We start from the raw sequence: 12252 nt of genomic DNA, 5'->3' as shown, positions 1-12252 counted from the left end.
ACGAAGAGAATCGGGGTCAGGGTGGCGTAAAAACGTTCACGATGTGCTTTTTTTCTTCTTTCTTCCTTATCCTGTCCCGTTAGTTTCCGCGCGATTGGGTGACCTTCGCACACAACCGAATGTGGCACAGTTTGAACTGCATCGTGCAAGCGGTGCCGCTAATAGGGGGACTCTGAATCACGTGACTGACCACACGGAACACATACTATACGGCGGTTTGCCTCATAAGTTCCTAACGTATATAAGATGTTTTTCTATCAGCCCAATTATATGTGTCGCAATGCGAGAATAAAGGTTATTAAATATATATTATGAGAGACTCTCTTTATAAAATTCTTTTTTTTAAATATTATTCCGTCTTAGCGCCGCGAACCAACTGTGGCTATGAGAGGCGTACAGATGTGGACTGATGGAGAGAGGACAACAGGAACGAGTGGGAGACGGGGAAGGGGGTTAGTACGCGTCCTGGGCCGACTTCAGGGGGAACTGTGTTGACATTCTCCTGGAAGGTATTCGTAAAACCCAGGGAAAACCTCAGACAGCACAGCCGGTGGTAGGATTCGAACCCACCACCTCCCAGTCTTCAGCACGACCTTGGCTGGCGTGTGTAGGATAACGTTATGCAGAGAACATCGTACGGCTAGTTGGTGATATTGAGCCACTGACAACCGAGTGCTAACAACACGAGAAGAGAGAAGAGGACCAGACACACACACACAGAGCCTTGGTCGTCTCCCGCGTTCTTGTGTGCTAGCGATCCGTAGCGTTCAGCTGAATAACCTTCAGTTCACTCTGTTCGAAATACCGGCGACTGCCGACCTGAAGCGTCTGCTTCAATCAACGGTACCCAACAGACAGACAAGATACGTTCAATTTTTAATGTGCGTATTCCGTTATTATCCGCAATTTTCAGCTACGGTGTCGCCGCCACGCGGGCGAGGTTGGTATTAGCTCAGCGGTGACTCTCGCTTCAAGCTTGCATTCGAGGCGATCGTAACTTGCGTCCACGGCTCTACGCCAGCCACATAGTTCTGTATGCCGGGATCTGTATGCCAAATTCGGCAATGTCTTTCTTCGACAACGATTTCCTTTCGGACTGATATTCGCAGATAATTAAGTGAACTAAGTCAATAATAAATCAACTGAATTGGAAATATAACCGTACATAGAATAAAATTTATCCCCATTCAATATAAAAAAAAAGAAGAAAGGACAAATATAGGAAAGCTTTTTGAAGTGCACAGCTAAATCGACAAAACGAAGCAAACACAACGGTTTGTTCCTTGAAACAATGAAACAATTTCGTCCGGCAGCAAGCTTCTACTCTATAATTTTCTCGTATATAGAATCAAGTAATAGCAGTTTGTGTGACTTCCACTTCCTGATCCTCCCATTTGGCATTTCTACCATACGGACCACCATGCCATACTCTCAACCCACACCGCCCAGAAAAGGAACCGGCAACCGTCCTCCCACTTACCCTCCCGTCAGAAACTGCTACACCACCTTTCACTATGCAGTGGCTTCAGCAACGTATAGAACTCGACTGAGAATCATTTCAAAATAGAGAAGGAAAGCAAATTAGTGTGCGCCCCGTGAGTAGGATTATCATCGACACCCCGCAGGTTTTCTTCCACCACCCGCGAAGCTCAAGCTGGAACTTGTGTTTACTCCCAAAGTCATGAAAACTGTCAGCGCCACGATATGAGATCGCGCCCTCTATTGTGTTCCCTTTTCTTTTCACTGGGGCAACACTGGCTGTTGATTGTGGACGGCACGGTTGACGTCTCCCAAGTGAATAGTTTATTTCTGTCCGCGGAGTTCCGATTGCAAACCGTGGATTCACGCGAGCAACATTCCTACGGAATATTCTGGTGGAAGAAAAACGAAACTGCTAACGTGGCGGAAGGCGAAAGTTCCGCCGAGTCCTATGTTGAGCATTCGCATGGCGTCGGAATATTGGTAGTGCCGTACTGCACACGTAGCAGTTGTCCGTAGCTGTTATGGAATTCCTTGTGGCTGAGGCGCATGATATTTACCCATGGTTAGAAAAGCGCGAAAGCAGAAAGCTACGACGTTTTCCGCAGCTTCCGCTGGAGTATTCTGTGGAACAACACGGAAATTCCTTCTGGTGTATACGTCCGTCGTGCCAGTATAGCGTGATATTTCTGCTTGAGTAAATGTATGCACGAGGCGCGCGCCACCTATGCTTAGAAGCAATACCCACAGCTGGAAACTTGATCAGCCGCCGCAAATTTTCTGGAATTATCGCCCACGTACTTCAGTTTTTCCTCTTTTATCGCTTGCCCACGGCTTCTTCTACATGGCTGATGTCTACACGCACGCTGGTACTCAAAGAATAAGGGAATAAGATGCATGTCTGAGGAGCACGTTCAGTGGCATTGTTCGGCGAACATCCATCATTCATCGTCCACTGGAATTTCTCAAGGCTTTCAGGTAATGCACACACATTTCAATAATCTGAACTATCTCACGGCACATCAATGCATGTGCGCCAACGTGCTGCCATGCTGCCAACCACACTGTCTACATGAACAATTTTTGAGGTAGTCGATCCCCCAACTGCTCCGACTCTATGCACACGGCTGGAACATCCCTTGCAGCTGTCTGACACCTGTTCCGCGCGACGTCCGAAAATTTCCCCTTCCCATGCTCGGTCTGACTGAGGTCCAGGCAAGTTGATTCACAGCACATTGCATAAATGCATAGCTCCGCTGAGCTTCCGCCCATGCCACGTGTTGACTGCAACACGGGCCGGCCCCGGTCAAGGAGATGTACCTCGATCATGGCCTCCGGCTATACCAAACGTCCGTAGACGGTGTTCCCCGACGCAGCTGTCCCAGTAGCCGACGCAACGTCTACATGGACGTGGACGTGTTCCTCAAAGAGCTCCTACTTCTCCACCAGGACAGACATTCCTGAACGTCCCAGGGTCTGTCCTACCAATTTCTCGTGGACGTCAGAGTTCAAAACCGTCGTCGGACATCTGGAACAGTTAATGTTTCCAGGGCCTAGAGATAATTAGTGTTAGTCGGAATGCTCAGCGCCAGCGAAATCTCCAGGTCCGATTGACAAGCCTCCAAAGACCCATAGCTGTATACCCTTGAAACGGAACCTTCATCATATAATTACATAATCATGGTTCAATGGTGCGCCATCAATATTCAATGGTTCATCATGTAACACGATGATAGGCCAGCCATTGCAGAGATGGTGACAGCGCGCGCAAAAGCAGCACAATATATTGGCCTAATATTGGCTGGACGTCGGCAATACTTGTCCACTATTGGTCCAGTATATTGGACTAGTACTGCCGATATCCAGCCAATATATTGTGCTGCTTGCACGTTGTCACTCGTGCAAGCAATGGGTGAACGCCTTTTTGTGACAATTGACGGAACTTCACAAGTGTCACAAAAGAACGCACGGCTCCCGTTTTCAACAAATCGTCTAAGGGGACGATGTCATTCGAGGTGATGGTCGGCTAGGGGCGTGTCATGTGGTGAAGTTCGATTTGAAGAGCGCACCTCTCGTTATATGGTAAAGGCAGGCATGCTGCGTCATTGATAACTGCAAGCACGGCTGCAAGTAAGACGCTCAATCAAACACACGAATGTCACACCAACGCGATCTCCGAAGCACATTTACAAAGACGGGTGTGACCCACCCACACGGCCGTCGGTATCTTTTATTCAGAACAGCCGCGCTGGCCACCTTTCCTTTTTGACATGGAGTCAGCGAAAAGCGCTGCGGAACGTATCTACGAAGTGTGGGGAAACGCGGGCGGCGAAGAAAAATCGTGAGACATTATACACACAATACGGACAAGAATAAAAGTGAAAGCCCGCTTGAAACGAGATCACGCCCTCTAGCGAAGAAGGGCTTTATCTCGCTTGGCCACCTGCAAACACAAGGCGGTTGAGCGCACGAAGCTCTCCTATCGGTCGGCAGTTTTGATGCGCCTCCCGTGCCATATGTGTTGGGTGGTCGCGTTCTTTCGCTGATTGTCACAACAAGTATCTGGTCTTTTTGTCATGTGGAGCCGTGACGTATGAGGGACACCCCTTTGACCGTTTTCCTAACGTGACGTTCCGCGACATCCGTCGTGACTGTCGTCTGCTTTTGTCTGCACAGAAGCCCGTGCCCCGTAGACGCGGGGGAAAGGGCGAAGTTTGGAGAAATCACGTGACAAAGTGTCTGTCCACTCACGCAAGGCAGCAATAAGGGGGTATTCGGTATTCGCATGGGTCCGTGAGCGCCTCAACCTTTAAATTTTGCCCACTTATTTGAGAGAGGGACTAATGAGATCGCTGCACGAGCAATTAGAGAGAGAGAGGGAACCAACGAGCAATTAGGGAAAGATGGAAACTGCAGAGCTGCGCAGGCTGCTGACTTACTCCCACAGCGTACTGTGCCAGTTAGAAGTGCGCTCTGCGGGGGGGGGGGGGGGGGGGGGGCTTTCTCCACTGCAGACGTCCGCGAGGTTTCAGGAGGGAAATTTACTGTGATGATAAATGCAATAATTAATTGAATACTTACTTGAATAATTAATCTAATCAATAATGTCAAATTAATAGCACGAACGCAATTAATTTAGTCATATACCAAACCGTAACGCCAGGACTTTGCACGAAATTTCTCAGGTGTCACAACCATTTAGCGCCTTTCGTGAAACTGAAAGCTAAACTCAAAAATTTGATGACGTGACAATGAATATAAAATCGCATGTATCTTCAAGTAGTCTATATCTATGAAAAAAAAACCTTTCTAAAGGGTATGTGCCAAGGGATCTCCATACAGAAACGAGGCTGGCTATGGTAATGTGGCTGGCTATGTGGCTGGCTATGGTAATGTGGCTGGCTATGTGGCTGGCTATGGTAATGTGGTGGATTGCTGCGTGCACAGAAATGTTGCTGATGGTATTCATGCAATGGGCCAAGCGCGGTGTTCACTCAGGTGCTGCCCTGGAGCCCCACTGGCGAAGTGCCACCTGGCCGTGGTGTTGGTAAACTTGCATATTTAGTCAAGGCGGTATGCAAAGCAGTTACCTACGGGCTTTATTTCACAGGTTTGTATTAATTGCAGTTCGTCCTTTATTTTTTTTACGTTATTCGTAACTGTGACAGCGGAAACAGTGGCCGATAAAGTTCGTGATGATGATGATGATGATTCGGTTTTTTTTGGTGCATTGACAACTACGGTCATAATGCGCCATTGCAATGATAAGAATGGACTAGTTAAAAGAAAACACCATGTTTATTTAAAATAACTCACGAATATATAAAATCATCAAGTACCATAAAGTACCATGTACAGGGTGTTTGCCCTAACGTGTCCAGAGATTATATTTAAAGCGAGCGATAAAAGAATAGCAAGTGGTACTTTTCTGCTACTTGAGTAAGAAACAGGTACTGCTTCACTAGTAGTATCCGTTTCTTAGTCAAGTAGCTGAAAAGTAGCGTTCGGTTCTCTTTTATCGCTCGCTTTAAATAAAATTTCTGGACACGTTAGAGCAAACACCCTGTATAAACCATAAACCGATAAAGTTGCCCCTCTTCCTTAAACTGCCGCTATGGCATAATTTTTGTTACTTAATACTTAATGTAACTTAACAAAATTAATCAAGTTCTTATATATTCGAAAGAACCCTTAGAACTTCGCTGTTTCGGATTCTCCGAGAGTCGGTGACGTAGCCGGGAGCTCCTGCATTCTGTCTCCGTTGAAAGACCATACCGGCAGCTGTGGCGAGGGAGACGGAAATCGAGTTTCGAGGAGCAATGTTGCCAGACGCTTGGTAGATTGGGCCAGCACATGACGTAATATTTCTCAAACTTAGAAAATAATTTTGTAGTACTTCCCCGTTCCGTACACAAATAACACATGGATTGCATGGTACAGGTTAGGACAAAAGTTTACGGAACACGCGAGCGGCGTACTTCTTCTTAGGTGCGACACCCTAGCGGCCGCCGGAAGCGGGTGAGTTCACTGTTTCGGAGGGGTGGAAGGGTGCGCTATTAGCGACACACAGCTGTAGCTTCCACTTCCAGACACACTCAAGCGGCACCAGAACTGCCACTGTGTGTCGCTAACAGCGTACCCTTCCACCCCTCCGAAGCAGTGAACTCACCCGCTTCCGCCAGCCGCTAGGGTGTCGCACCGAAGAGAAGGTACGCCGCTCGCGTGTTCCGTAAACTTTTGTCCCAACCTGTACACAGTCACACACACATTGCAATGACGAATTCGATAGGGATCTGAAGACATGAGATTTAGTTCGGAATTTCTTGCCACGCAAGTTTTTCCGCAAAGCCGTAACGCAGAACAAAGACATAGCGAAAAAAGAAAAAAAAAGAAAAAGAGAGAGAGATACAGCAAGGGCTGCAGTTATCCAACCGGCTCCTCCTTCCGCTTGTTGGCGGAAGATGACCGCACTCGACCTTGAAACGTATTTTGTCCCACATTAACAACATGCTCCACGCGCAGTTGTCTTTTGCACGCGCGGCATGCGTGAGACAGTGGTATAAACGTAATGGACCATTACCATATTCAAGTCGCCCCTAGCGGCGAAAGGCCAAAGTACCCGTGTTTTCCTTCCAAAAATGGCGACGTTCATGCCGTGCGGTGAAGGAGGAGTAGTAGTTTCGTATGGCACGGGGCAACAAGAGGTGCATTCTTTTCGCTTGCACCTCCTGCACCAGATCTGAACTGGGTTATTTACGTGCTGCACTTTCCTGATGAAGAGAGAGGCATTACTAATAAAGTTCCATTCAGCTGGAAAGTGCAGCTCCCGAAAACCCGTCTTGCGTGGAGTCTAAGGTAGTGCAGTCCAGTGCAAGTGAAAAGAATGCGCTTAAGAATACGCGAGCAGTGCAACGATACCAATGAGCCAGTGAGTTATGGGCCACTTTTGAAGAAGAAGAAGCAGGAGGAGGATGCCGCTGCTTTCCACTCAAAGATGGCGAACGCAAGGGCTGGGCATGCACATTGGCTTTGTCAGAAATCGTCCATTGAGACAGGCAACGAAAGTTAATGACTGCAAATTCGTCGCCAAACGACCGGAACCGTCCCACACCACGAATTGCTGTACACTCTAAAAAAAAAAGAAATAGTAAGTAAGTAAGTAAGTTGAGTAACTGCAGCTTTTAGACCCCTAGACTGCAATTACTCCCGATTTTAGTCCCCTAACCCCAAAATTTACTCCCCAGGACTGCAATATATATAGAACTTCGCACACTGTATCCTGAATGCAACATTCTACGTAAATATGTGCTCTTTGTGAACTTGGCGGAATAAGGCTATATAACTAAGCAATTATCCACCCAGCGAAATTGTGCTCTATGCATGTCGCAAGATTTTATATCACTCGACATATCACGGTTGACGGTTTAATTAATGCAAGGTACTTTCATTCATGCACATGAATTGTGTACACGAGACTCGTAGGACAAAGCGTGAAATGCAGTCCCCACTCCCTGGCATTAATTTATCCCCCCCACCCCGTGCATTTACTCCCTAAAGGGAGTAAAAAAATAAATAAAGAAAATGGGAGTAATCTTTGTGGCAGTGCATTTAGACCTCACAAGGACTAAAATTGCTCTTTTTTTTCATTCTGAGAGTGTAGATTGGTTTGAACTGATGATGACGATTTTTTTTAACAATCCGATTGCTTCCTTTATAAACCTCGTTATATATTTGCCTCCCTTATAAACTATCTGTTCTGAGTGCTTTGCACTTACGTCAGTGATTATCCATATAGGCACCGTAGACGACATCTAATGGTTTGTTTTTAATTCCGTGTTAGCGGCGCGAAGCAACTGTGGCCATGGGTTGCATACAGACGTGGACAGATGGAGATAGGATAGCAGGAAGGAGAGGGGGGACAGGGAACTTGATGCGCGACCTGGGCCGACTTCACGGGGAAGTTTGCCGACATTCGCCTGCAAAGTTCACCGGAAATTCCAGGGAAAACCTCAGACAGCACAGCCGGGATCCGAACCCATGCCACCTCCCAGTCTCGCACATCTAATACTGTGTTCTGCGCACTTTGGAATACAGGATTGAAAAATGTTGGAGGGGAGATGTCTGCGAGCCAGGTCAGCACATACACCGGCGTTACTTTAAGATAGTACGATCACACTAGTACTTAACGTTCCATTAGCCATCATGTCAAAAGCCCGAACTTTCATTGTGCTGAAGTCATCCGGGTGAAACTGGGAGACAACGCGCAGTGAGGGACCAACACAAAGCAAAACGAGATCAATGTGGTCGTCTGTTCGAAAGCGGCCTGCCATGCTCGCACCGCACACACACAGAGAAAATGAATCGCCTGTTCTGTTCTTCTAACCCACTTTCGCCTACCAAACAAATGACGAAACACCTGTCTCAAAACCTAACGAGCAAACGCCACGAGAAAGAGAGAGAGAGAGAGAAAAAAAAAGCGTAGAGGCGCGCAACCTCAATCTCAGCAAGTGTTGCGTAACAGACGACAAGCGACCAGCTGGATGTCGTCTGCTAATCTCGCAAAACACCGGACGTTAGCGTCTTTTGCTTTTTGCGAAGTCAAAAAAGGGCTGACGCGTTTCACCCAGAAGATCCACAACATTTCCGGCGTCTGCCACAAGAGAATTTGCTCGCTGTCGCAGGGTATCAGTGTTGGGAACATTACGCATGCGGGCGCAGCCACCTTTTGCAGACGTGGAGGCGAGGTTAGAATGACAGGGTGATGTTCAAGACTGGACTCACTTCGATATTTGCATTGGACGATCTTTTCCTCGACAAAACGGGAAAATTCGTCTTACAGAGTATCCACGTATTTATACGAACGAGATCCCCGTGGAATATTCTAATGGAGAAAAAATTGAGAAAAAAAATCTGCTCACGGGGCAAAAGTTCCGCCGCGTGTCATGCTGAGCATTCGTGCGGTACGAGAATGTACCGAAATATCCGAAATAGAGTACCGCGAGTACTGCGCGATGATGTTACGTGCAGTACGCGAGTACTGCGAGAAATAGAGTACCGAAATAGAGTACTGCACTCATAGCAGACGACACAATTGGCCTCCTGTCTTCTGCTAGGAATGTATTGTGGCTGAGCCGCAGGATATTCCCTATGGTTAGAAGTGCACGAAAAGACATGACGCTGAGCGCTCCCGCAAAAAGCTATGACGTGTTACGCATCTTCCGCTAGAATATTCTGAGGAATGTCGCGCATGTGGACACACAGGCACTCTGTACTTAGCAGACGACACCGTCCGCATCTTTTCCGGTCTTCTGCTACGGAATAAGTAACTTATAGCTGCAGGACATCCCCCACAGCAGTGTTGCCCTACGGTTCGAAGTGCACGAAAAGACATGACGCTGTGCGCACGCTCACATGACAGCAGAAAGCTATGACGTTTTGCGCATCTTCCGCAGGAGTATTCCGGAGAATGCAGAACGTGTCAACACACGGACAACTGAGTTGAATGATGGCAAGTTGGAGAAAAGGTGCAAGCAGTGGGATTCGACCCCACGCCCTCTGATTGCCAGTCAGAGATGCTACGATTTGTTCCGATCAACTAAACAGCACACTACGCAATCGCTCCAGCGGTAGGTAGCGGTAATCGCTCCGCAAAAGCGGTAGGCTCCAGAGTCAGCTGGTCCATTGTCAGTCACAATGGGAGGGCGATTGTTGACCAAGGTTGTTGTCACATGTAGGGGGGCGATCAACACTTTAGTACACAATCAGCAACAATCGTGAGAGAACAGCTAGAATTTGTCGCCTCGAAATGGTAGCTAACCTTTTTTTTTTTTTTGGCACTCATGAATCTCTAATGTCATCACATGGTTGGTATTATGTTGCACATGCGCGGAAATAATAACTTTCCCGACACCGGGTCTATCTATGGACGGCATCCTTACAATCGTTATTATTTTTATTGATTTACTTGGCCATCATAATCGGACACACATTCATGGACCAACTCTAATGGCTTTCCTGCACCACTGCGACCATGTGATGTGGAAGAATTTTTATAGAAAAATGGAAGCTTCGAGTTTCCATTGTCTGAACGCAGAAAAGTTACAAAGCCGCATTTGCAACGTCTGCACGAATGAATGCACATGAAAAAAATAAAAAAAAGGTAAATCAAGCCATTGCTAACCATCACTGCTTGCTTTGGATTCTCCTGAAATGCTTGCCATATTCTCTTTTCTCTCACTAATTTCTCGTCTCGTCTAGCACGAAAGACTCATCACTCACAAGCGCGCGGAAGCCCATGCTCTTTGCGTCTAGGGGGTGTCGAACCCGTTCACCGAAACGATCACTTCAGATCTTCGCATGTTCTGCCGCTCCACAAGCAAACAAAACGACTGTCAGGTGGAACGATTCAAGGACGCGGCCTTTCCTGGTTCTACATGTGTAACTTCCCATGGCTACGCACGGCTGGGGGAGGTTGCAAAATGTCCACCACGCCTGCACATCACAATCCGCAGCGGGATGGTTGCTTTGGGAGCGCTGGCAAAGAGCCACCCAAGTACTGCAAGACTGTTTACCGCGAGTAAACAGACGGCTCTGAGGATTCACGCTTATCTACGGGCACGCAAGTTTCTACATTGTACCAACTAAGGTGCTCGTCTCGCGTAGAGGTAGCAAATCAATCAAATCTACGCACTGTGCACTTTCGTGCAAAGGGAAAATGTAGCGGTACAAATTATGTTGAAGGACCAGTGCGTTATGCCACTTTGTGCGATATTGTCATTGTTTGAGGACATGAATTGTCAATGGGTTGCTCTTCTATTGCCGACGCCTAGCACAGCGGCAAGGCATCTCTCTCCGCAGGGTAATCGGACGCCCAATAGTTTCTCTTGCAATTTTTCTCTAGAGCTTTCCTGTAATCGATATACACCGGGCTTCATCAAAGAGTGATACATTGCATTTTACAGTTACTGCTCATCGATGTTGGCTTACGGCGCACGATCAAAACCCCCGGAACCAAATCATAACAGTGGCCTGTACGAGCTGCGCGAAACGAAAGAGGGATTAAACTGTAGTCATGTGGCCACGTTTCAAGCGATCATGCGAACCGAGCACGAACGGGTAAATGCTACAACGTAACATGATAGCACCACCAGCCCGGCCGCGGCCAAGCCCATCGCCGAAGCCGCAAGTCGAATGCACGGAAAGATAATACACTTTGTCGGTTCGTAATACCGTTATGAATAGAGAAGAAGAGCGTCTAACCTTTGCCGAGGAAGGCGCCAGCGATATCCTACGTTATGGAACAATATATCCAGTGCGCGGTGTTACGTAAAAGATTATCCTTCTCCTTCAAGCCTTTCGGCACACAACTCCGTCAAATTCTAGGTCACATACGGCAGCGAGCCGACTGGTCCTCGTAACAACTTCCGACCCCACACAGCACAGCGTACAAATGAACACCGACGAGAAATTTCAATGGAGCTGATGACGGCCAGCGAGCAGGCGAGGAGGTCACATTGGAGAACCGCAGAATAATTATTCTAAAATGCGGTCACTGTTATACACACAAAAAGCTAATCACACAAAAAAGAGATGATAAAATATATTTTCCTAATAAATATATTCTAGTAACAATATACTTTAATGTTATAAAATAACTTTTTTTATTTTCTGCGTAGCACACACACACAGCCGTCAAGATGGCGGCTCCCAGCAAAAGTTTTAGTATTTCTGGTGCGGACAGCTTCCCGATAAATTCAAAGGATGAAACGCAACCTGAAAGTTGTGATGTGACGAGAGATACGGAAATGGTTCGCATTGTGAAGAAGGTTAGTCCTCGTCACGACGACAGTGATGAGGACAGCGAGTTATCGAGTCCCAACCTGATGTGGGATAATGTGAAGTACGATTTAGACCCCGTCACTGAGAAGGACACTGACGGGGTAGTACAGGATTCTAGGATTACGAAGGAACTGTCGTTCGAAAGCGAGAACGTGTGTGTATCGAGATCGACGCCTCAAGTCAACTGTCCCGAAAAAATTGTAAGTCTTCTCGCCGATCCCATTGGCGTTCGTTTGGCTTCGGTTGAGAGCATAGGTGGCACTTTTCTAGAAATTCATTCAACATCACACAATGGTAGGCCTTACTCACATCAACATCACAACTCATCATTCGACGTAAGCTTCAAAACTCATCGTCGTACTTCAGCTTCATAACCAGTGATTGGAATTCAGCGTCAGAAATGGTCGTAACTCGTCATTCAACATCAACTTGAAC

General features: G+C 47.2%; 2 protein-coding genes across 3 annotated transcripts in view; one reads left to right on the top strand and one right to left on the bottom strand.

Moving 5' to 3' along the window:
* Positions 1–11492, bottom strand: part of LOC135391069 (membralin-like) — a 73552-nt gene extending 62060 nt beyond the window's left edge. Inside the window, exon 1 of the mRNA XM_064621163.1 lies at positions 11239–11492. The gene's annotated coding sequence lies outside the window, so the exon portion shown is untranslated. The remainder of the gene's footprint in view (positions 1–11238) is intronic.
* Positions 2339–12252, top strand: part of LOC135391076 (BRISC and BRCA1-A complex member 1-like) — an 18392-nt gene continuing 8478 nt past the window's right edge. Inside the window, exon 1 of one of the 2 annotated variants that reach the window (XM_064621173.1) lies at positions 2339–2457. In XM_064621173.1, the coding sequence (XP_064477243.1) occupies positions 2377–2457 (81 nt within the window). In that variant the 5' untranslated portion in view covers positions 2339–2376. Of the gene's footprint in view, positions 2458–11643; positions 12018–12252 lie in introns of those variants that run through there. The other variant, XM_064621172.1, reaches the window with a different exon arrangement.

Source organism: Ornithodoros turicata, chromosome 4 (assembly GCF_037126465.1).
Source record: "Ornithodoros turicata isolate Travis chromosome 4, ASM3712646v1, whole genome shotgun sequence".
NCBI lineage: Eukaryota > Metazoa > Arthropoda > Arachnida > Ixodida > Argasidae > Ornithodoros > Ornithodoros turicata.
The sequence above is the reverse complement of the archived record's forward strand: the minus strand, read 5'-3'. Positions and strand labels throughout refer to the sequence as shown.